The 26361-nt window shown below is 44.9% G+C and overlaps 1 protein-coding gene across 1 annotated transcript in view; it reads right to left on the bottom strand.

The window, feature by feature from the left end:
* Nucleotides 1–551: 551 nt before the first annotated feature.
* LOC119163757 (uncharacterized) overlaps nucleotides 552–26361 on the bottom strand; it is a 105291-nt gene continuing 79481 nt past the window's right edge. Inside the window, exons 18-27 of the mRNA XM_037415827.2 lie at nucleotides 20788–20930; nucleotides 19215–19314; nucleotides 17490–17615; nucleotides 11154–11273; nucleotides 6699–6776; nucleotides 5718–5825; nucleotides 3807–3987; nucleotides 2783–2944; nucleotides 1821–1958; nucleotides 552–1136 (exon numbers count right to left, since the gene is read on the bottom strand). Coding sequence (XP_037271724.2) covers nucleotides 978–1136; nucleotides 1821–1958; nucleotides 2783–2944; nucleotides 3807–3987; nucleotides 5718–5825; nucleotides 6699–6776; nucleotides 11154–11273; nucleotides 17490–17615; nucleotides 19215–19314; nucleotides 20788–20930 — 1315 coding nt within the window. The 3' untranslated portion in view covers nucleotides 552–977. The remainder of the gene's footprint in view (nucleotides 1137–1820; nucleotides 1959–2782; nucleotides 2945–3806; nucleotides 3988–5717; nucleotides 5826–6698; nucleotides 6777–11153; nucleotides 11274–17489; nucleotides 17616–19214; nucleotides 19315–20787; nucleotides 20931–26361) is intronic.

Here is a 26361-nt window from a genome sequence, read left to right as displayed (position 1 = left end):
ATAGGCGAAACCCGAGTGGGATAATCGAGCTGTGTTGCTTATCGCTACACTGATAGTCTTGGTTAAATGCTGGCTATATTCAGGAAACCCGCTTTAAATGCTTGGTTTTCTAGCTATATCTAGCATCTTAAGCGGGACTTGATCATGAGTGTACTGCATCGAAAATTATTATCCAAAATTTCAGGGGGGCGGAGGCATCCGCCCTTGCACACCCTCTTCCTGAAACTTACGCTTATTATACATATATATAGGTCGTTCAATGGCATCAATCATTAATCAAGCACCAGCCATCGTTTAACAGCTCGCAGAAAGTTTGTCGACTGTATGTGACTTTACGATAGAGTACGTGGCTGTGTAACTTCCTAAATACATTGTTTTACTTTCTCCCACATTTCGTGTAAAAAATTTTGAGCTCTTCGATTCCCCCTGACTTGCCTGCCATCGGCATTTTCTCCCACTTGTGACTGACGTGGCATAGAGTTACTATTTGCGCAGAGCATGTTCATCGGTGATGAGATGAATGTTCAGTGAGTGACACTATCACCGGTGGAGAAATTTATGCTTGTTTATTTAGGTGCATTGTCTAAAAGGGCTTGTCTCACAATTCACATGGCACAACAGTTCCAGAATTCGGATGTTTTAAAATTATAGCGTAAAAGTCTTTGTCATCCTTGCCGGAACATGATGATTTACGTGCGAAAAAGGGGTGAAGATTTTGCCATCACAGTTGTCAGAAGTAATTGCGCAACGACCCGTTTTTTCGGGAATATAAAAGAAGCAATATCTTTGACGCAACGTGATAAGCGTCTGCTTTCTGGTAACAATGCAGTCTCGGCCCCAAACGTCCTCAGAAATCTTCCGAGCCGATATCGGAACGTCAAAGACAGTGGAGCGTTACACTATTTGAACACAGCGTAACTTTCTCCATTCAGGTACTTAGAATGATCTCCCTCGCAGTGCTGCTAGGACGAAGTCGGTCACACGGTGGCGTTCAGAGAACTTGTTAAGATCGTGTAATTTCGCGGCTCGGCCCAATCTGGAAAGCTGGAAAGACCGAACGTCCAGTGGCCCAGAGTGTTGATGGCAATCATCTCGATGATTATGCAGGCTATGTTCATCACGATTCCCGCTTTCATCTGGAAGAGAGAGAACGAAAGACACAGCTGTTGTGAAAGCAGAGTTCTCCATTGGGGTGAGGAAGGAGGGGGGCGAAGTGGATTCCAGCATCATCCCCTCCCGCTTCTCAACCCCCTCGCACTGAGGGCCCGAACGGTAAAAATGCTGTGCAAAAACAATGTGTTAAAGTGAAGTGGGGTGGGGCGGGGTGGGGTGGGATAGGGATGCGATTTTTTACTTCTTCAACTCTGCGTACGCGCCTGTGATATGTGTATAGGTATTTTTTCTACGGTGGAGGAGGGGACATGAGTAGTTCAGAAACCCATCAATATTAGGCACTCATACATAGCTCTCGAAGGCCAAGTGGTGGAAAAGTAAAATTTCAATGCATTAATACGACGAAAGCTTGAGGCTATGCATAGAGCCACGCTTTTCTTTCTTTCCTTCTTTCCTTCTTTCTTTCTTTCTTTCTTTCTTTCTTTCTTTCTTTCTTTCTTTCTTTCTTTCTTTCGTCTTTACTTCTTTCTTCCCTTCTTTCCTTTCGTCTTTACTTCTTTCTTTTCTTCTTTCATTTTCTTTCTCCTTCTTTCTTTATTTCTTTCCTACTGTCCTTCTTTATTACACAAACACAGCAAAGGCAGTTCGTTGAAGAGAGCTGATTGGCCGAATGACTGGTCTTTTTTTTGTAGGCCCTATATACTCACCATGTCCTTGAGTTTCATGTTTCCATGCTCGTAAACCATGGCGTTTGGGGGCGTGGCCACGGGCAACATGAAGGCGAACGATGCCGATACGGTGACAGGAATCATGAGTAAGAACGGATGGATCCTCAAGGCCTGGGCCTGGAAATACAAGCGAAATAATAAATCAAATTACGATTTGAGGTATTTAGACAGGAATTCGATCTTCAGTAACTATACAATTCATATGGCTTGAAGTAGCATTTTGGCAAGTACCTTGCTTTCGAGCTAAGGTGCATTGTAGCAGAGTGTCGGCAGCCCACATACAGTATCTATAAGAAATCCAATGTACTGATTCATACGCTTATTGATTACGTCATGTCTTATAGATTTTTACACAAGAGAACACAGAGTTCAAACAGTATATTAGCTTAAACTGACAAATTATACTACGTAAACTAGTGTAATTAGTTTCACCACCATATCTTTATCCTTATATGAAAATATTGATATCAAAAGTATCAATTCTTTCCCGATACTCCAATGGTGACGTCACAAATTTCAAAGTATTTTTCGTATTTTGGCCCCATTTCTCAACTAAATTTCCTTAAACATGGTATGTTAAGTCTCTTGCTTTCTTAGAACACAACGTACCTCATTTTTACCGATAAGAACCTACGTCGGTCTTGATAGATGCCGTCAAAATCCGTGACATCACAGACACTGATGTGGCAACATCAAGGTGGTGTTGCCATACGCATTTCCCTTTTGTGTGCCTTCTCGCTAACCGAGCGCCCTCTCGCGACAAGCATGGTGTTTTCGGTATCGTGAAAGAGATATCTACTAATGCGATAAAAATTGTTTTTCTCTTCAGCATTTATTTAAGGGCCAAATGCCTCGTGCATCGAAATGCTATGTAGAGCATAGGCCCAGCTTTGATAGTTTCGAATTTATTAGCACGCGCGAGGTCCAAGTTTATTGCTCACGAGGTAACTAGTGATGGGCAGGAGAACGCTGGCCGTCGCCGTGTTGCTCGCGATCTCGGTGACTGCGGTGGTGAAAATGCAGAGAACCGCCACCAACACCACCGGGCTGAGCACGTCTAGCCTGGTCAGGTACTGGCCCAACATCTTCGAGAGGCCGGATTTCTGAAAAACAGAGAAGCAACGTCAAGTCGCTCTCTCGGAGTCAGAAGTGAAATGAGGCAAAAGGTGCAGAGTTGACGACAAAGGGACATTATTACTAGTACCATTATTTGATTTGGATACACGAGTACACAAGAACACAGAGCAAAATAGGGAGGGAGCAGGCTTACAAGGGCTACCAAGAGGGGCACAGCGCCTGCCTACTTTTTCGGGAATGGGCAATAGAAGAAAGGAAGATAGTAGAAAAGAAGAGAAAACAGGTATACAAACAAATAACACTGACGGGGACGTAAAGAAGTAACAAAATGTCTATGAACACGAGGTAAAACCGATTTTGTTCATTAAATTCAGCAAGGCTCGACGGGCCAGGTAAGAATGCCATTATGAAACATGCTTCGTTTTCCCATCACGCACTGGAAGTTTCATGCTGAGTGATATCTACGCAAAATCGAACATTCATGGATGGCTGCGTTAATGAAGCCTGCATCAAAAGTCACACTGTCAATGCGAAGGCGAAAGCCATTTTCTTGTTGTTCTCTGTAGACTGAACTGATTTGCCCACCTCGAATGCTTTTCACCCAACATGTTTGTGCAGTGCCTCCGGGATTGGCCAACCAGTGACTACGTGACGTGACAATGCCAAGTCATGAAGTAATCACGTGATCCCAGTTACATCACAGTGATGTCATGATGGCGTCACAAGTTACGGTGACTCGTGACGTCAACATGACGTTGTAGGGTGACGTCTTCACAGGTGATGGCGTTTCGCATCTCTCGTCTTAACGCCAACAGTCTCATTTCAAGTTTCATGAGGCACCTAAAGATTTCGCCTTAGAACAGCGCCATCTGCGAATGTTCAACGTACCGACGACGCCTCCGCCATGGAGAAGCTGCCTCCCATGAGCAGGAGCACGCCCCAGGGGATCTTGTGCTGCACGGCATTCCACTCGAGCAGAGCCGGTCCCTGGGGTTCCGCCACCGGTTTCGCCGGAATCAGGAAAAGCAGGCTCACCAGGAGCATGGCAGGAGTGGCGTCTTTGATTTTCCTGCACTTCGACACGATGCACTGTGAATTGTCGAGTTCTAGTAGGAGCAGTGAATGCGTGTAGTTACCAGGCCAATCGCGACCAATGCAGGGTGCATGGAACGGTATCACCATTTACCAAGTATACCACCAATTACCTACTATAAGAAGTGAAAATTACTTTAGGAAGATTCCGATATGTAGATGTATCTGGCCATAACGTGGATGAATTCTCACGCGTCGACAGCAGATCAGAATACCTAGCCGTATACGAACAACTTAAGATGTCCGGAGAGGTGGGAACATTTTGAAGCAATATCGCCATGGGCGTTCACTATCAAAAGTATAGACGACAATAAACGAAATTGTTTCCTCAATATTGCGAGGGTCTTCTAAGATCACGGCAATGAATAAAAAAGATTTAGTTGCCGCAATGGTGTACAGAGTTCAGAAATTCAAAATTTAACAAATGAACTGACCACAGCTTTATTTTTGCTGAGATGACCACTGTAGCGATCGGTTTTACTAGTCACTAGTTAATAAAAAAGGAGATCTAAAGCTTCCATACTTATTGTTTGTACAATACCTGTTCCGAAACATTTCCAAAAAAAAAAAAAACGAAGTCCGATTTCGTCGCATCCTCAAGGTGGTTATGAACCACCTCTCGGATTCGCTGACTTGAAACATCTTGCAGAAGCTGCTATGAACAGCTCAGCTAAATATTTGCGGTCGTGCGTGGAAACGAGAGTTTGGACGCGAAGCTCGGAATTACCGTTTTTTTTTATGGGCGTTATTATCGCACAAAGGCACATCCTCACTCTCTTTGGTTGAGGCGCCTGGCACTGCCATATGACGTCGAACGACAGATGGCATGTTATTGGTCAATATCGACAAAAGTCAAAAGCAGCATTAAGATAAGATGCCCTTCTTACCACAGGGGGACGCCACATGCCGGCTCCGCACTTCGTAGGATGCTAACGTTACACAGAGAGCCATACTCGCACATAGTGCCGGCCGGTTGTGCCCTCGCGATCTCCCACGACAGTGCAGCTCTGGCCGATTGGACTAGCCCTACGCCACCTCCTGACGCCGGTCCCCGACGACGACGACAGCGTAGCTCTGGCCGACTGAATTACCCCTACGCCATCTCGTGACACCGACAAGAGCTCTCGTTGAGTGGTGCCCCGTCCTCGGACTCCTGCGACCGTGTCCATCTTTCCTATCTCCTCTTTCCTTCCGACGTTTTCTGTCATTTGCTGCCCCTGCTCCTCGCTCTCTCCTTCCTCTCTCTATCTATATACTTTTTACTACTGTCCTTTTAATCCCTCCTTACCCCCATCCCTTGTGAGCAACTGTTGAGGTGTCGCACTCTGATGCAGACAGTTACGGGACTCACTTTTCTCTTCTTTTCCCTTTAAGAACCACACAAGAAAAAAAAACAATCACAGTAAGAGATAACGATCATGCTTAATAATGCGTGCTCAAAGTCGTGACGCACTCTGACGTAACCTTTTTTCCCTGTGCAGCTGCTTCCAGTGCATGCGCTCGTCGGGAGCTTTAAGAGAGCTTAAAGCGACCGTGCGCAAATCTATACAGCTCCGCTCGATAATGATCGTCTCCAGAAATGTTCGCCGAAACATATACAAGGGAGGCATTAGATGGCTTACTGAAAAAGTGGTTCAGGTTTCCTTTAAAGAGTTCGAATTATCAAATTTGGCAAAGCGATGTAACCACAAAAACTCGGGAACTCACTTGCCAAGGGCGAAGAAAGAGGACCATCCGGTGACGACGTACGGGTCTCGGAAGAACCACAGCAGCACAATGACGATGAATATGAACAGCACGGTGCCTTCGTGGAACCTATTTGAAAAGTAGTAGTAACTTTCAACATACCGGTCCTCAAACACCATAGAACGAAAACAGTACCAGAACACCCACGAATCTCGAGAGAAGTAGGTCGTTACTACCAAAGTCACCCATATACAACTCACTAAAGTCTACTTCATTAAAACAGACCACAAGCGCTTAAGAATAATAGCTTCTATTGACAGTGAACCTGCCTCTATTATGTGCTGTGGTTTGTCGTATCACATGGCGCCAATCAACGACAGAGATCACTGCAGTGTTCGAGATTTGTCAAGATGCTGCAACAATGCATAAATTCGACAGTGATTAGGCCAGGGAAAGCGTAGGAGCCATTAATTGCCGTCTTTTACTGTAACATAATAATAACGGAATTTGAAATGAACTGAAATGCATCAAATCCGAAATCAAGACTGACACAGTAGGAAATCGAGGTCAGTACAAGAAGATTGACACGTCACAGCTTCTTGAGTATTCGCCAGGCTTACGCTGCCAGGTACGGACACTAACTAAAGCTGTGACCCCTTCGCGACACGTGTCTACTGTTTCAGATATTCGATTTTTATTTATTTTTAACGATAGTGTATTGGAACAAATTGCCCGATAAAACTGTGAGACAGGATTCACTATCGCAATTGGTATCACACCTCCAGAAGGAAACATTTTCTTGTCTGGCTAACATGTTTCGCGTGCCCGAATACATGAATTCACAACCTTATTGTCAGCTCTGCGCGTAGTTCATGCAGCCAGCCATAACATATCCCTATCGCCCGCTTTAGGTTGCCGATTTTATTGGTAAAAGAACACAGCCCACGTCATTGGCACATTTAAGGTTCTCTGTTGTAAAGCTGGTGGGATAAGCATACTTACGATAATGACCCGAGCTCACTGTAGCGCTTTTTGATTGCCGTTCGAACCGACTCGGGGTTCAGGTGATTACCACGTATCCTGTAAGTATAAATAATGCCACTGATTTACTGCGCTGGGCAGTAGTTATTTATTTATTTATTTATTTATTTAATTGTTTGTTTGTTGGTTTATTTGCTGGTTTGTTGTTTGGTGTATTTGGTTCGTTTGTTTGCTTGTTGCTTTGTTGGTTTGCTGTTTGGATATCTTGTTGATTTGTTGCTCTATTTATTTATCTATATATTTATATGGAAAGAACTCAGTGAAAATGATATAAAAATGCTTATTATGTGGCTATAGTGTGTGAATGTGTGTGTGTGTGTGTGTGTGTGTGTGTGTGTATGTGTGTGTGTGTATGTGTGTGTGTGTGGGTTCTGTTTGTTTCTTTCTTTATTCATTTATTTCTTTATTTATTTATATGAAAACAAGTCACAATGAGAGGGATAGAAGAATGCTTATTATGTGGCTATAATGAGTGAATCTGTGCGAGTGTGTATATGTGTGTGGGATGGGGGGAAGGGGGTTTGAGGGAAAACATGATGAATATATTCCGAGCTTCTGGCAGGGAACCAGCTTTGATAACAGCTCACCCGACACTCAGGTTAAGTGTTCGACCATTTTGTAGTGTTTCATATTTCATGCACGAGGACACATCTTTGAGTTGTGTCGGTCAAAGCTAAAATGTGAAAGGTTAGTCTCCAGCCGAAAACTCAGAATAAATTTGCCGTGTCTTTCACAGTGACTTTTACATATTTCAACCAGTTAGTCAGAAGTATTAAACTAAAACTAATATATATATATATATATATATATATATATATATATATATATATATATATATATATATATATATATATATATATATATATATATATATATATCCAGCCATGATGACGCTTCAGTTGAAAACTTCTATGAAGACGTGGAATCAGCAATGAGTAAGGTAAAAACACAGTATACAATACCGATGGGAGACTTTAATGCAAAGGTAGGGAAGGAGCAAGCTGGAGACCAGGCAGTGGGAGATTATGGCATCGGTACTAGAAACGCCAGAGGAGAGCTACTTGTAGAATTCGCAGAACGCAATAATTTACGGATTTTGAATACCTTCTACCGAAAACGAGAAAACCGCAAGTAGACATGGAGGAACCCTAATGGCGAAAATAAGAACGAAATAGACTTTATAATGAGTGCACACCCAGGAATCGTGCAGGATGTGGAAGTGGTTGGCAAGGTACGATGCAGTGACCATAAAATAGTGACCATAGATTTAGTGGCCACAATGGTGTACAGAGTTCAGAAATTCAAAATTTAACAAATGAACTGACCACAGCTGTATTTTTGCTGAGATGACCACTGTAGCGATCGGTTTTACTAGTCACTAGTTAATAAAAAAGGAAATCAAAAGCTTCCATACTTATTGTTTGTACAATACCTGTTCCGAAACATTTCCAAAAAAAAAAAAAAAACGAAGTCCGATTTCGTCGCATCCTCAAGGTGGTTATGAACCACCTCTCGAATTTGCTGATTTGAAACATCCTGCAGATGCTGCTGTGAACAGCTCAGCTAAATATTTGTAATCTCGAATTCGCCTAGGCTTGAAGAAGGAACGACAGAAACTGATACGCAAGAAGCCAATCAATGAGCTAGCACTGAGAGGGAAAGTACAGGAATTCAGAGTGTCGCTTTAGAACAGGTACTCGGCTCTTAGTGAGGAAACCAACCTTAGCGTAGATACAATAAGGATAATCTGACGAGTATCATTAAGGAGTGTGCAGTGGAAGTTGGAGGCAGGGTAGTTGGACAGGACACTGGCAAGCTTTCCCAGGAAACGAAGAACCTAATTAAGAAGCGTCAAATCATAGAAGTCTCAAGTACAACAGACAAAATAGAACTGGCAGAGCTTTCGAAGTTGATTAATAGGCGTAAGGTATGCGATGTAAGAAGGTATAACATAGAGAGAATTGAACACGCTCTGAAAAACGGAGGAAGCGTCAAAGCAGTGAAGAGGAAACTTGCGATAGGCAAAAGTCGAATGTATGCACTAAGGGAGAAAGAAGGCAAAATAACTACCAATATGGAGAGGATAGTTAAAATAGCGGAGGAGTTTTACAGAGATCTGTACAGTAACCGAGACAACCACGACCTTAATACTATAAGAACTAGCAGTAATCCAGATGGCACCCCACCAGTAATGATAGAAGAAGTCAGAAAAGCTTTGGAGAGCATGCAAAGAGGCAAAGCTGCTGGTGAGGATCGGGTAACACCAGATCTGCTGAAAGATGGAGGACAGATTGTGTTAGAAAAGCTAGCCACCCTGTTTACGAGATGTCTCCTGACGGGAAGAGTACCCGAGTCTTGGAAGAATGCTAACATCATCTTAATACATAAGAAAGGAGATGACAAGGACTTGAAGAATTACAGGCCGATCAGCTTGCTCTCTGCAATATACAAGCTATTTACAAAGGTAATTGCTAACAGAGTAAAGAAAACATTAGAATTCAATCAACCAAAGGAACAAGTAGGATTTCGAATAGGCTACTCAACAATCGACCACATTCATACTATCAATCAGGTAATAGAGAAATGCTCAGAATATAACCAACCACTATACATAGCCTTCATAGATTACGAGAAGGCGTTTGATTCAGTAGAAATATCAGCCGTCATGTGGACACTGCGGAATCAGGGCGTAGATGAAGTATATATAAACATTCTGGATGAAATCTACAGGGGATCAACTGCTACCATAGTGCTTCATAAAGAAAGCAACAGAATACCAATAAAGAAAGGTGTAAGGCAGGGGGACACAATCTCCCCAATGCTATTTACCGCATGCTTACAGGAGGTTTTCAGAAGCCTAGAATGAGAACAGTTAGGGATAAGAGTTAATGGAGAATACTTTAGTAACCTGCGCTTCGCCGATGATATTGCATTGCTGAGTAACTCAGTGGACGAATTGCAACTCATGATTACAGAGTTAGACAATGAGAGCAGAAAGGTGGGTCTTCAAATTAATCTGCAGAAAACGAAAGTAATGTACAACAACCACGGAAAAGAGCAGCGCTTCAAGATAGGTAATAGTGCACTTCAAGTTGTAAAAGACTATGTCTACTTAGGGCAGGTAATGACCGCAGAGCCTAACCACGAGATTGAAGTAACTAGAAGAATAAGAATGGGGTGGAGCACATTCGGCAAGCACTCTCAAATTATGACAGGTAGATTGCCACTACCCCTCAAGAGGAAGGTATATAACAGCTGTAACTTGCCGGTACTTAGCTACGGAGCTTGAACCTGGAGACTTACAAAGAGGGTTCAGCTTAAATTGAGGACGACGCAGCGAGCAATGGAAAGAAAAATTGTAAGTGTAACCTTAAGAGACAAGAAGAGAGCAGAGTGCATTAGGGAACAAACGGGGGTTAAGGATATCATAGCTGAAATCAAGAAGAAGAAATGGACATGGGCCGAGCATGTAGCGCATAGACAGGATAACCGCTGGTCATTGAGGGTAACTAACTGGATTCCCAGAGAAGGGAAGCGGGTTAGGGGGAGAGAGAAGGTTAGGTGGACAGATGAGATTAAGAAGTTTGCGGGTATAAATTGGCAGCAGCAAGCACAGGACCGGGTTAACTGGCGGAACATGGGAGAGGCCTTTGTCCTGCAGTGGACGTAGTCAGACTGATGATTATATATATATATATATATATATATATATATATATATATATATATATGCGATGTAGGCGTTGCTTCAATTGAATGGTATTTATGGTATCTAAGAGCGAGATACGACCAACAAACATGTAGTAAACACGATGGTAAATGACAGAAGGTGTGTCTGCACATATTTTGTTCTGCGCGAAAAACAAAACAAACTTCATTTTTTTACGTTGCGGCATCGCAAAGTCGGAAACCGCAAGTGCAACGTCGTATTCCACACGAGTTCGAATTACAATCCGTGAGTATATAAGATAACACAACGAAATATACCAGGGCCAGCGGCCGTGATAATAGACAGTTAATTAAAGTGGGCCTGCCTCTGCGATGGCCTGACGTTTATCCAAACGGCAGTGCATGATTCACAAAAGAAAAAAAAACAGTATACACCATTGTTTTCAAGTGCGCTAAAGTTCTTAAATTTTGTTGTGATAGGACTGATATACTGCGTAATACGCAGGAAAGAATTTTTTTCGCTTGTATAAGAACTAACTAATGACGTGAGGCATTAGTAGTTTCAGTGTTCTGTCATTTATATGCCTTTTGCCAACAGGAAAATGCCATGTGTTTATTTTGTTTTTGCAACAGGAGTGAGCACGCCATTTTCAGAGTGATTGTCTTTGTTTAAAGTGTTCAAGCGTTGAGTTATAGCGCTGTACCATTGCTGACATATCGGCGCCAAAGAAGCAGTATAGACACCGACCTTTTGGGCACTAGCTGGAAGTACAGGTAGAACCAGGCAAAGACCACGCACGCAATCATGGTGGGCACGTTGTATATCATCCACGTAGCGAAGCTCAAGGAACCAGAGTTCGGGTACAACCTGGGTAGTGCGATATCCAACACATACCGTTTAATATTTATTACAAGTATACCGACAGCCGACGCTCCTGAATGACGCACTGCAGTGCGCGCGCACACACACGCCCACACACACACACACACACACACACACACACACACACACACACACACACACACACACACACACACACACACACACACGCACGCACGCACGCACACGCGCACACACGCACACGCGCACACACGCACGCACACGCGCACGCACACGCGCACGCGCACGCACACACTGCATTTTTGATATTTTGAAGAGAATAAACGCGTATATACGGGTGTCTAAGAGATGCACTCTAAATATAGCAATTAATCATCAGACTACTATGCTTTACAGTACTATTGAAAAGGGAAACGTTATTGCATACTGGTAACGGCATTTTAGGAGAGTACAACTGAACCGTGTAGTAACAAAACTGTGTGTTGGAAAAAAGTGTTTTAACTAGTTAGAGTACATAGTACTGTGTTTAGAAAAAGTCGTTAACGACTTAAAGTGCGTGGTACTCTAGGGACAGCATAGAGCCGTCCCGTGAGCATCACGACTTGATGAGGCCCTGTCGACAAAAAACGCCAGGCCGGCGCGGCAGGCGCAGCACAGTCACAGCAAAAGCTGGAAGAGCGACCTTGCAGAGCCTTTTCAAAACACTAATTGGGTAACTACTGCAAGCACATTTGCTTCGTACCTACTAGGGCGTCAATAATAAACTTTTGGGTAGTAGGCCGGCATTCGCTATGCTATTTTTCATCACTATTCTAAGAAGTGTGGCATCCGCTTAACGCTTGCAAGGAATTTTGTGCCAATTGTCCATGCGGTGGCTGACGACGATAAGGATCTATGGCTGAAGTGGGTATGCACCACAGTTAATAGGGAAACAAAAACAAGATTTTGTAATGGGTTGAAGCATCGGACGGCCCACCCGTTACGCTATTCGCATTGTTCGACCACTGTTGTAAAACGCTTTATAAGTCGTATTAACGCGATTGCTTTTTTGACATCAAGCCTGCCTATAAGGCAAGTTTGACAACAAGTCACAAGCACCTGTGTAGCTCAGTGGTAGAATACTGCTGGCACTCAGCGGACTCGGATTTGAGTCCCACCGTGCATGCCATTGGTGCTAGGTTTTTTTTTTTTATTTTCGCCCGATGTGGTTACGGACACTGCCGGCGGCGGCGGCGGTGGACAACAACAGCTGCGCGTGACCCGAAAAGTGATCTCAAAACAGCTTTCCCTGTAAAATTTAGGGACAAATGCCTATGGTTTCGATGATCATGGCTTCAACGCACGCCTATATGAAGAGGTGTGCTTAGAAAAAGTGGTAAACAATTTAGCGAACTTGGTGCTCTACTATGGGAGAGCATAAACCCGTCTCGTGGGCCTACGCACCGCCACTACATGTCCCTCGCGCTTGATGAGACAAAGGAGGTTTGAAAAAAAACAACAACTTGCTGGAGTGGACAGTATCGTTCACGAATGAAGCCCTACCCACCATAATATGGCGGCTGCGGTAGCAATCTTACTATGGGCATGATGAACTGTTGGCGTTCGGCAAATGAGAAAGAGAAGTTTATTGTACACTGAACTTGTACATGCACAAACGAAAGATAAAAAACAAGTAAAGACAGAGTATAAATCTTTCAAATGAGTACCAAAGTCTAATTGATCACTGGGTATCCAAATGTTACAAGTCAAAGGAAAATAAAATGAATCAAGTGAATCACATTTTACAGAATACCACGTATGCATGCGTTCTAGAGTGGGCAAATGGCGAGTACGGAACAACTGGAAACTTCAGCTGTCCCTCCCTTACTCTTCGCCGTGCGTTTCCAGCTGCTGATCTAGGTAATTCCACACAGTGAGCCGTATTGTCTGGAGGGCGGTATAGACGCCTCTATGAGGCTTGTGCCGTATACTTCCGCCAAACAGCGTCGCCGCCACAGTACGTACAAGGTCACTGTAAAAACTCGTCTTGCAAACAGAACACGTTCTCCTGCCATGAGCACTGTTCGAAAGCCAAATAGGCGTTGTACCTGTGGTTGTACCATGTGTCAGACGCCTTTCGCCAGATGGAGCGTTTTTCTCGCACGCTCAGCGAGTTTAACATAGCAACCTTTTCTGGTCCATATAGTGCTCAAAGTGCGCCTTTCTGTTACTAGTTTTCTTTAGTAAACCACGGTATCAAGGTAAATATTATTACAGTATAAGTCACCGATGCCCGTCTCGGTGGCTTGTTTTATCAAAAACAACTATCTTGTCATTTATGATGAACGTAGCTTTACGACTAACAGGTCAAAGCCACTTAATGTCTAAATGGACACCAGAAAATGGCATGTTTCCAAGATCTTTGCAGAGCAAATGATGGCTTCACTACGGCTGGAAAAGCATTGCGGTAGTTTCCACTCCAGCATTTTTTTTTAAACCTCCTTAGATGAGACGTTCAACTAGAGTGTGTTTAAAAAATTGGCAGCATATCCACGGAGTGAATGACGGAGAGTGGGGCGAAGCATTCATCCGTCCATTCGTTCTTGCTTCCGTCCGTCCATGCGTCCGTCTGTGTGACCGTCCATGCGTCCATCCGCCCGTTCGTGCATGCGTCTGTTCGTGCGTCCGTCCCTGCGTTCGTCCATGCATCTGCCCCTGCGTCCGTTCATGCGTCCATCCATGCATCTGTCGGTGTGTCCGTTCGTCCATCTATTCAACACTTCAAGTACTACCATCTCGCATCTTTTCATCATATATTCCCCATATAGAAGCACCGCCCTCCAGCGGACATTCCAAGGACTAAACGAGAGGTGGCACACGCACACTTTCTTACGGCTTGCGCTTCGGGTCTACTTCCCACTTTTAACCACTTCGAGTTCATGGTATATACTAGTTCACTGTATTCATGGCACTGCGGCCGAACGCTCGCTAAACCTTTCGAAAACCAAGGAGGTTACGCCCAGCGAGTATGACGTAGCAAACTTTTTCAGTCAGATAGTGCTCAATGTACATGCCAATGGCTGCTAATGAGAAATGAGAGACAGGAGAATTCGGCTTTTACTTTCTTACGGCTTGCGCTTCGTATCTACTTCCCACCTTTAACCATCTCGTGCGAGTGGTTCTTAAGATAGAGAAAGGAAGAGAAAAGTGAGCCCCGTTATTGTCTGCTTCAGGAGCGACACCGCCAGAGAGCTCACAAGGGATGGGGGTGAGGAGGGATAAAAAGGGTAGAAGTAAAGGTGTAGAAAAGAGGAAGAAGAAGCAACAACAAACTGAGGGGATAGGAGAGACAGGAAAGATGGAAGCACGGTCACAGGAGTCCGAGGACGGGGTACACTTGCGAGAGATGTTGTCGGCGTCTGTAGATGACGAAGAGCAGGTCCAGTAGGTCAGAGCTGCGCTGTCACCGAAGACCGTCGGCGACAGGAGGTGACGTAGGGCCAGCCCAGTCGGCCAGAGCTACGATGACGCCGAAGGTCGCGAGCGCGCGGAGCGCGCGGGCGCACAACCGGTCGGCACGAAATCCAGCGAGCGAGTTCCTACCACCTCGTGTTCATTCATGGTATATACTCGTTCATTGTATTCATGGCACTGCGACTCAACGCTCGCTAAACTTTTCTAAAATTAAGGAGGTTACACCCAGCGAGTATAACGTAGCAACCCTTTATTGTCAGATACTGCTCAATGTACATGCCCATGGCTGCTAATGGGAATCGCAGCGTGCGCGTTAACTAAAAGCCGAATGCTCCTGTCTCTCATTTCCCATTAGCAGCCATTGGAATGTACACTGAGCACTATTTTTTATTGTTCAACTACGCACAGAAGAAATCTCTGACCGGCACCACCTTGAAGGTCAAAATGTTTCACTTTTTACATACTACAACGACAACAAAGAGCGAACAGGTGCTGTTATAAGAGTCTTCACCCCTTAAAAAACGTGGTTAACAATTCAGAGTACTTCGTACTCTACCATAGAGTAACATAGTAAACGACTCTACCATGGGAGGGCTGAAAGCCGTCCCGTGAACTCCAAAAAGGTCAGAAACGAAACTCATAGTAAGAAAAGCACTAGTCAATTCAGGAACGCCTGATAAAGCCAAAGTACGAATGTGAAACATTCGTATAGAATACAGATCGGGATTACCATAGGCGCAATAGTTTCTGTACACATGGTTCTGCGCACGTTTTCCGATATTCAAACTCGAAGAAAACTAAAACCAGCCCATGTTGAGCCAAAGTAATACCAACTTTAACCTTTTATTTCGTATCTCTTTTAAATAGCAATGTAAGCTATTTCTCTTCGTTGAATAACGCTTGTATTTATAGCCTACGTAAACACAGTTGCGAAAGAAAAGCAATAGTTTTTAGTCTATTGGCCGAACTTGACATACCACGGACACTCGATGGCAGTACCCAGTTAATGGACAAATTAGATTAGCTGATTCGGCGGAAAGCGTGTAAGGATATCGTTTGGCAGTTCTAAAAATAAAATAGAGCGAGAACTCAATATAATGCACGGTGGTCAAAAGTGGACATGTCATTTCAAAAAAACATTGAAGAGAAATACTGTATTTATCGTATTAGGTGCCGCTAGGAAACGATTGCTAAGCGAGAAAACGCGCAAATAAGAGTGTTCCCACCCCCCGGAAATGTCTCCATCAACGACCGTGACGTCAAAATTTTAGCGGCATTCTCCCAAAATATTAATAATTAAGAGTGTTTAACGTACCAAAACCACCACATTGTTTAATGTTCCAAAACCGCCCCCTCCAAGAAATTCGTATGTAGGGGGAGGGCGCTTTACCGAGGAAAAATAATAGAAATAGCTGCTTGTCAAGGTCTTCAATAGGTGCCCCCCACCGCCCTTATTTTTCCGAAAAATATTCCTGGCCATTGGCCTGCACTGGCAATGGAATGGTTGACCGATAAAAATTCCGCAGAACCCACTCAGCATGTGAATCGACGTTATGTGAAACATGCGGAGGGAAGGCGACTGCGTCGTAAGTTACTTTTTTTATTGGTTGACACTCCCGTTATGCAACACCAGAAGCGATAAGCTGATGTGAAGCGCTGGTGCTTGCAAGGACGGTAGCCCCTGGACACTTCTACATAAATCGACTTCAGCGAATGCATCTAATTACAATTGACGTTAGCACGACATGAGGGCTGTGCCATAGGAGTAAATATGTTTATAAAATTGGATAGCCAGAACTGCAACCACAACTGATGTTTCACAAACATTAGGGTATACTTGAAAAGTAGTTCCAAGATCTAGAAAAGTTACACATGTATATTCTCGTTGTTCCTGGGTAGATACTAAGTGTCAATCACCTGTGGCACGTATCCGCAAACCAGTGGCACATACCCGCCCGCAGGTATGTTCCACTGTCTGACGCGAAGTTTTTGACGACGTACGTGACGGGATTGTGACATTATTTATGTCTTAACCAGGACGTCCCATTCGTCAAACCGTCTTACCTTTCTATACTGATTTCGGATCACGCCGGAAGTTAAGGGGGTGACTACGAGAGCACTCAGACGTAAGCGGCTGGACGGACGGACGGACGGACAGACAGACAGACAGACAGACAGACAGACAGACAGACAGACAGACAGACAGACAGACAGACAGACAGACAGACAGACAGACAGACAGATGATTTTGATTGATTTGTGGAGTTTAACGTCCCAAAACCACCATTTGATTATGAGAGACGCCGCAGTGGAGGGCTCCGGAAATTTCGACCACCTGGGGTTCTTTAACATGCACCCAAATCTGAGTACACGGGCCTACAACATTTCCGCCTCTATCGGAAATGCAGCCGCCGCAGCCGGGAATCGAACCCGCGACCTGCGGGTCAGCAGCCGAGTACCTTAGCCGCTAGACCACCGCGGCCGGGCGACAGACAGACAGACAGACAGACAGACAGACAGACAGACAGACAGATAGATAGATAAATAGATAAATAGATAGATAGATATAGATAGATAGATAGATAGATAGACAGACAGATAGATAGATAGATAGATAGATAGATAGATAGATAGATAGATAGATAGATAGATAGATAGATAGATAGATAGATAGATAGATAGATAGATAGATAGATAGATAGATAGATGCAGAGTGCTTGCAGTACGCAAAGAAATGCTTGAATTTTAAAATCAGACACTCCTGTCCCGCACTCCTGTCCCGTGACTTACTCCTCGACGAGCCCCATGAGCACCAGGTTGGGAGCCGTGCCGATGACCGAGCCCGTGCCACCGATGTTGGAAGCGTAAGCGATGCCCAGCAGCATGGCGTTCCGGTACCGCTCGTAGCAAGACACTCTACGCATAGGACGAAAGAAGAGTACCATAAAGGACTCGTTCTTTCTTTGTTAGGCGCATCATTGATGAGAACTAACACACAATCAAGTCAAGAAAAGTATTGGGGTTCCTGTTTGTAGTAAGTATGATACAAAAGGGACAAGATCAATGTGAAAGAAAAGATGACGTGTCACTGGCGAGGACTTAGCTTCGAATCATGCTCTACCAACTGAACTAGACGTTATAACTTAACAGCTTTGCCCACACGAAAGTCCTGGATCGAGGCCATTCGTATGCATAACGTTTTCTCTGCTTCAGGTGGTTGTTTGGCCTTCATGTTTAGGAGATATAAGGTACTTTTTGCTGGATAGAGCAAACGAGAAGCCTGTCCTGACGCCCGTGTCACCCGGGGACGGATTAAGCGTTCGTCAAAAATGATCAAGCTTTTAAGCATACATCGCAAGGTTCATTACTGCTTCTCTATCTCGAATATGATCCCTATATTTCCTTAAGAACTCGTAAAACGCTTTTTAAGTAGGCAAATCATCGCGATAAATCTGAATCACATATTACAATGTCATGTAAACGTGATTGAGGCTGCATTTAATAAGAACTGACAAAAACAGTTACTTGTGCGTGATTATAACGAGTGTGCACAAATTATACCTTCATGTGCAAATAAATTGAATGAAACGTGCCAATACCACTAACACACAGGCTCTTTCGATCGCAGTTAAAGCCAATCGGGACCAACAATGGTCGCGACCATATGGTACATACTAATCTGGATGGTGCCTATTGCTCTCGTTGGTGAAATTTCCATCGGGGAGCCTGATCTCGATGCGCTGATAAATATTGTCTTGACCCCAATTGAGCCTGATCGCCATTAAAAAGACCGTGTAGTAGCATCTGATCCTGATCGCGCGTAATACAGATCATCCCTGATCGTGATTAAAAGTGCCAGTGTAACACCGCTATAAGAATAGTTTGCCGGCATGTACACCCTAGCAGGTACATTGCACCTTCGTAATCTTTATCTCCACATGACGCAATGCTGAGTGATTATATAGACAAAATTAGAAACATTGACCCCAATTGCGTCAACGTATGACTCTCTAAACTCTAATTGCGTCAACGTATGACTCTCTAAAAAAAAAAAAAATTTATCAATAATAAAAAAACATAAAGAGAACTCATAAAAATATGAACCCATAAGAAAAGTGAATAGTTTTCAATACGCTTCTTTAACAGCAACAAAACGGCACATTCTATAATTTCTGAAATTAAGCACAAGGGAGTGTACTTACCAGTTTATTCATCACGATCAGCGATCAGCGTACAAAAAGAAGAAAAAAACAGAAGAAGGTGCAGGACACAAGTGCTGCACGCTCTTGTGATTTTTTTTTTTTGTCGTCTTTGTCGTTTTTGTACGCTGATCGTGATGAGTATGTTTCAACTAGCCCAATCCGCTACCTTACTAACCAGTTTAATTGAATTATAGGAAATGACTATGAAATTAGCTGCTATGCATCAATTACTGTGTAACCTAAGCAATTGAATACACAAAGCTGAAACAGGCAAAAATGAAATGGTTAGCGATGTTCATCGAGTGATACATGCCTTTTAGCATCTTCTTTGGTCTCGAGCTCAAAGCTTTCGATGTTCACGTCAGTGCTGTTTGCTGGGAAAGCTTCATTGGTGTAGCCACTTGCTGGAGACCCTGCACTTTGAGCCACACAGGTGAGATAATGCGACACAGAGGCTATATTTACCACAGAAGAACACAATTTAGCACAAACCAACGATTAATACACAAAGGACTAAGGAAGCAACAGGACAATATTTGTAAGATAATCTGTTAACGCTTTCAGACACCACCTACAAAAGACGGTCTGTAAGTGCCTCAAATCACTACCCCGTTACTTCAACGCACTAAATGTTCTGTTGCAAATAGAATAATGAAATAATTGTTCAATTCACGTGTGTTATATTAAGTCACCCTAATTAATTTGTAATTAGGTATCTCTTTACGGTGAAGTCATTGATGCTTACTTTTAGCTTAAACAGGATAAAATCCCAGGCTAGGAATATATAGCAAATTATTTTCCGTTACTTCCATTTTGAATAAGGAGATATCCTGCTTTTCACGCTGCTCGCAAGATACTGCACGTCACACAAGTCACGAAACGTGGTAGTGCCTTCAAAAAAGAGATGTATGCAACAGTGCACTGAAAAATGAAGTTGAATGAACACAAAATATTTATGCAGGAGGTTGAATTCTTCCAAAGCTCTATATACCGCGCTCTTTTTGAGCCCCTATATACTTGATGCAAATAGCAAGAGCAAGTGGCGTTCACAAATTTCTATACATACCGTCTCGAAGGGTTAAAGAGTTATATATGTGAAGCAGCTACGAAGCATGCTGGGTGATGTGAGGTGGAAGATTGAAGAGAAGTGAAGTGAAGAGAAGTGAAGTGAAGTGAACAGTTTTCGAGAACCATGTTCTCAACACTGACGAGCCGGATTAAAATATTCTCAGAGTTTTCAACTTTCTCGCACACATAACGAAAGTGCTAGAGTTTCGAATCCATTCGCCTAATTCCCCTTCTCCTGCAAACTTTTTCACTCACCGTGGTTTCGCATTGCCTTCAAGATTAGAGGCATCGTACTCTTGTCTATCTCGTCTAGCGTGGTTTTACAGCGATGCCTCCGAAACAGGTGCACGTTTCACCAAGCGAACATGTCGCGTGATGAAGCCATCGAGTCACGTCACGCTAAGTCACAACGACATATCGAATTTCAGCGACCTGCGATGTCATGATGAAATAGTGAAAGGGTGATTTTTTTTTTTTTTTGCACTGCCGGCGGTAGACGGTAACTTTGAGTTTTATGAGGCACCTAAGTCTGTTTCCTGGTGAACACATTTTCTCATCATGACAGCCGAAACAAAAATTTGCAGGCTGCGTTAAGCAGATGCGATTGGTTCTGTTCAATGTTCAATATGTTGACTCATAGTACTGAACTATCACAAATAAAAATTAACGAGCTATATTTGGCAAACATTGTAGTTAGATAAACATTTCGATTGTCACGAAACGTTTCGATGTAAAACGTTTTTCAAGACGCCACTAAAACCATAACCGCAGATTTTGTAAGCGCTATAGCGTATAAATGAAGTGAGTATGCAACCAACCGTTCCTGAGACTCTCTTCAGAGCTTTTCTTGCAGATTTCATCGACGACAGCATCGACGATGGGTAGAACCATGAGTGTGGTCGCCATGTTGCTCAGCCACATAGACAGGAACATGGCGGTCAGCATGAAACCCAGCAGAAGCCTGAGGCGAGCATAAAAGAGAAATATTAGCAAAATCAGTGTCGCTTGCACGGGAGGCGAAATGCATAAGAGACAGCGGAGTCGATGTATCCCTAGCTATTGTCAGGGCTGTTGCTGCTTTGTTAAAGGGACACTAAAGTCAAATAACAATTAATGTCAGAGTGAAAGCTCAACGTATGACAACATCTAAAACGACAATAGTATCAACAACAGTGCATTACTTACCGAGAAATTAAGGTAAATGCACAAGAACACAAGCACCGCAGTAGGACATTTTCAAAATATTCCCGATCACAACAGACGAACCGCCTACAATTAATCACTAGTAATCGATCTAACTGCACTAAAGAAAGAACGTTCCGTGCATAAGAGACGCAATACAATGCTGCTTGTTCTTTTTTGTTTGATTCACAGAAAAAAGAACTACCGGACGTTACTATAGGGAATGGCGCCAGTGGTTCAATTCGTCAATTTTCGCGTGGTTACACGGGAAAGGTGTTGCTATCTAGCGGGGCGCAATTGAAACAAAAGCGTCTGCAATCTGGAAGCTAATGGCGGGAAATTGATCAATGGCCGTTGTTACTGTTGTGGTTGCCACTGCTTTCGGTCTGCTGCTTCTAGCGCAGTAAAGCCGGGCAACGTTGTGCACGGAAACCGTGACGTGAGACGGTCCGGTCGGTCCACTTCTTGAGGCGAGTAATTTGAAGTGTGCTAACCCGATGCGGAGCACTAAAACGTGATTTTATTTCACAGTAAGCCCTTCTTTGGCACAAAAGTAACACTACAAGGTTTCTGGACCGTCATCTCAACAACCAGCGTCGACTTAATAGTTGGCTTTAGTGTCAATTTAAGTTTTGAAACCTTTCTGTACTTCACGCTCTACTTCCTTCTATATTCTCACTGTTTCTCTATTCAGCTTTTTCGTTTGTTAGTTTCTGTTTATATTTCGCTTTTTGTTTATTTCTTTATATGCTATGCCTTAGTCCTTTCTCCTCTTTCTCTACTCACTTCCCTTTCTACTAATAACATATGCTATCCTATACTATACTTGATTAGTAAGTGGGCTTTAACGTCCCAGAAGAACCAAAGATTATGAGAGACACCGTCATGGAGGGCTCCGGAAATTTCGACCACCTGGGGTTCTTTAACGCGCTCCCACATCTGAGCACGCGGGCCTACAGATTTTAGGGGCGAAGCTCCTTAAGACTTAGGTCATGCGTATCCTGTCAACGTGTCAACGCCGCAAGACGCCTTCTCACAGCACTGCTGGCCCTTTACAACCCTTAACCTGCCCTGCGAGCCCATTCGACCGCGTTGGAATTGATATTTATGGTCCTCTACCCAACACTCTTCGAGGCAACCGGTGGATTACCGTCGCCGTCATTCATTTGACACGCTACGCTGAAACATCTGCGCTGCCTGCTACCACTGCGAAAGAAATTGCGTCCTTTCTTCTTCACCATCTCATTTTGCGACACGGTGCACCTCGTGAATTACTGAGTGACCGTAGACGCGTGTTTCTCTCGAACGCCATCGACGAACTGCTCAAGGAATGTTGCATTGTCCATCGGAAAACCTCGGCATACCATCCTCAAACCGATGGCATGACAGAACGCTCTAATTGTACCCTTGGAGATATTGTAACGCGGACTGAAAGAGCGAGGAAGAAGAAGAGATCGGACGCGCTCGAGCGATGGTGATTCGGCAGTGACGGTAGAGCGCTGACATTTTTCATTGTAAATAAACCCATCACTTCCGTAACAGCTTTGGTGGAGCGGTGCTGGGTAACTTGCCATCCTGGACCCCGCAGCAGAAGTTCTTCGAAGAAGCAGACGCTTAGCTGGCCTACCTCCGGACAACATCAGCATGAACGACGACACAGCAATCCCATCGACGTCCTACGCTGCTGCATCCACCAGTGCCACCGACACGGCACAAGGTGGCCGTCGACCTCGACAACCAGACTACTGGGCACCTGAGCCACGAATTTTCTCAGGTAAAACTGACGAAGACGTGGACGCTTGGCTAAAACACTTCGAGAGAGTGAGCCGCTACTACGAATGGGGCGCACCGGCGAAGCTCGTGAACGTAGTATTCTTCCTTGCCGGGACAGCCTTGCTTTGGTTTGAGAACCATGAACATGTCCTCCCCACTTGGGATATATTTGTTAAGGAACTGAAGGCCTGCTTTGGGGACACGAGTTCCATGAAAAAGAAAGCTGAGCAAACGCTGTCACGTAGGGCTCAGTTGCCCGGCGAGACGTGCACAACCTACATTGAAGAAGTGTTGAAGCTTTGCGGAATTGTCAACGCAAATATGTCTGACGAAGACAAAGTCGGTCATTTGTTGAAAGGCATCGCCGAGGACGTGTACAATTTTTTGATAACAAAAGAAAACTTGAACACTTCTTCGATTTTCAGGCAGCAGTGTCGCGCATTCGAGGCGTTGAAGACCCGAAGAATTTTACCCAAGTTCGGGCGCTTGGACAATGTTCCCACTGTCGCAAGTATGGACGTCGCCAACTGCGAAGACATTTCCAACCTCGTACGTCGGGTAGTTCGAGAAGAGCTCATACGACTTCAAGCAGGTGACTTTCACCACCAATGCTCGTTCGCCGCGTGCCCCGAACCACCTCCCTACTGGATGCGAGAGCGTCACGTCGAAAACCGACCACGCACAGAAACTGCAGATTTTACCCCGCGGCTTCCGTTTTCCCCGACGGGTCGTGGCCACCACCGGATGTCATCATCTCGACGTGCCGCTGCGGACCCCCGACCGTCGTCAACCAGGCCTCTACCAGAAGATTACTATGCTTCATCACAAAATGTTCCTGCGGAGCACGACCCGTCTCCGCGTACTTCTGCCACCTCTGCTCCGGCTAACGGAAGTCGACAAGTCCCCGTTTCTACACATGTGGTCTCCCAGGGCTTATTTCGCGCTTCTGTCCCAGACGGCCGCCTGCACCGCCACGTTTTTCGACGTATCCGGCTCGTATGTACGAAACGCCTGTGCCGCCACGTTTTTCGACACACCCGCCTCGTATGCACGAAACCTGGACCTCTCACTCGGCCGACCACCGTCCCCGACAGCAATGGCCTAACGAATTTCGCAGCGAGTCCCCTGCCTCCAAGAGAAGCCTGACGCCGCCTCCGACACGGTCCCGCCGGTCGCCGTCTCCGCGTCGTCGGTCACCTTCCCCGCATCAGCTGGGAAACTAACTGGTGCGACCGATGGAGGTGCGGTCGCGGGACGGTCAGTTTCGCCAATTTCTCCTTCTGCTGTGATGTTGATGAACAAAGTGCGTGTGTGTATAGACGGTGTAAATACTCTTGCTCTTGTAGACACTAGTGCTGCTGTTTCGGTTATGAGCCTTCGTTTCAAACATCGCTTCTTGGGTCACAAAGTTATGTTCGCGTGGAATCGTAAAGAAACTTTTCATGGAGTTGGAGGCGAAACGTTATGCCCTGTTGGTATTTGTTCAGTTGTACTCACGATTGGTGGACAAAATTTCCGAGTTGAATTCACCGTACTGGCTCGCGCAACTCATGACATCATTTTAGGGATAGACCTCCTTCATGAATGCGGCGCTACGCTTGACTGTGGAACTGGAGAGATTCTTCTACAAAGTACGTTGCCCGCTGCAATAGTTGACGATTTTCCGACTCTGCCCATCGATGCTCTTTCGTTGTCTGAAGATGTGACGATCCCTGGTCGGACAGCAGTGTTTGTACCCGTATGCTCTTCTCATGTCCGCTCAGGACCCTGCACTGGACTTGTGGAGCCTGATCATGCAAACGCCATTAAGAAGAATGTGCTGGTCCCACGGTCTGTCCTTACAGCCATCGACGGACATGCTTGCTTGTGGGCACTCAACGCAGCCTCAGAGCCTGTTGTTCTACCAGCTGGATTCAAACTGGGTACGTTCGAGGAGCAGGCCACAATTGACGTGAGAATGGTCTCAGAGTCTCCAGCTATCAGTCAGACTGCGCCCAACTACTCAGCCGAGATTAAACGTATGATCAACAAGTCGTTGCCTTCTTCCGAGCAGAATGTCCTTGAGGAGGCACTTACACGCTACGCGGGGATCTTTGATTTCGCTCAAAACAAGCGTTGTTCCATGTTGCCCGAATCCCGTATGCACCACCGCATCAACATGGGAGATGCTACACCGATACGCCAGAAACCCTATCGCGTATCCCCGTCAGAGAGACAAGTGATCGCCGATCAGGTCAACGACATGCTGCAGAAAGGCATTATTCAAAAGTCAAGCAGTCCTTGGGCAGCTCCTGTTATATTGGTAAAAAAGAAAGACAACTCTTGGCGATTCTGTGTAGACTACCGCCGTCTCAACGCCGTCACAAAGAAAGACGTGTATCCGCTACTACGCATCGACGATGCTGTTGATTGTCTGCACTCGGCCGCCTACTTTTCGTCTGTCGACCTAAGGTCTGGATACTGGCAAATACCAATGCATCCGTCTGACAAAGAGAAGACTGCTTTTGTCACGCCTGATGGATTATTTGAATTCAACGTTATGCCGTTTGGCTTATGCAATGCCCCAGATACCTTCGAGCAATTCATGGACTCCATCCTTCGCGGTCTCAAACGGGAGATATGTATGTGTTATCTCGATGATGTAATTATTTTTGGCAAGACATTCCACGAACACAACCATCGGCTTAGCGTTGTTCTAGACTGCGTCAAACAAGCTGGTCTCGTTTTAAACGCAAAGAAGTGTCAATTTGGTGAGCGTCAAGCCCTTGTGCTTGGATATCTAGTTGACAAGGACGGTATACGACTAGACCCGCACAAAATCAGTGCTGTCCGAGACTTCAAGCAACCGACGTCTTTGAAGGATCTCCGTAGCTTTGTGGGCCTGTGTTCTTATTTTCGTCGGTTTATCAAAGACTTCGCCCAGCTTGCTCATCCCCTGACAGAGTTGCTCCGCAAAAGCACTCCATTTCGATGGACCATTGAGTGTGAGGCTGCTTTCGAGCAGCTGAAGTATTTGCTTACTTCCGGGCCCCTCTTGCGCCATTTCGACCCGGAGGCACTCACGGAACTGCATACAGATGCTAGTGGTATCGGAGTTGGTGCCGTGCTAGTTCAATATCACGATAGCCGGCAGCACGTCGTGGCGTATGCAAGTCGTACTTTGACTAAGGCGGAGAGGAATTATACGGTCACCGAACTGGAATGTCTTGCAGTTGCTTTCGCCGTCCAAAAGTTCAGACCTTATTTGTACGGCCGGCAGTTCAAGATCGTCACAGATCATCATTCGCTTTGTTGGCTTGTCGGACTACGTGACCCAGCTGGTCGGTTGGCTCGCTGGGCCTTACGGCTTCAAGAATATAATTATTCTGTGACCTACAAGAGCGGTCGATGTCACGCAGATGCCGACTGCTCATCTCGCCTTCCATCTCCAACTGTGG

Source organism: Rhipicephalus microplus, chromosome 3, assembly GCF_043290135.1.
Source record: "Rhipicephalus microplus isolate Deutch F79 chromosome 3, USDA_Rmic, whole genome shotgun sequence".
In the NCBI taxonomy this organism is placed as follows: Eukaryota; Metazoa; Arthropoda; class Arachnida; order Ixodida; family Ixodidae; genus Rhipicephalus; species Rhipicephalus microplus.
Note: the sequence above shows the minus strand (reverse complement) of the source record. Positions and strands in the feature narration are given on the sequence as shown.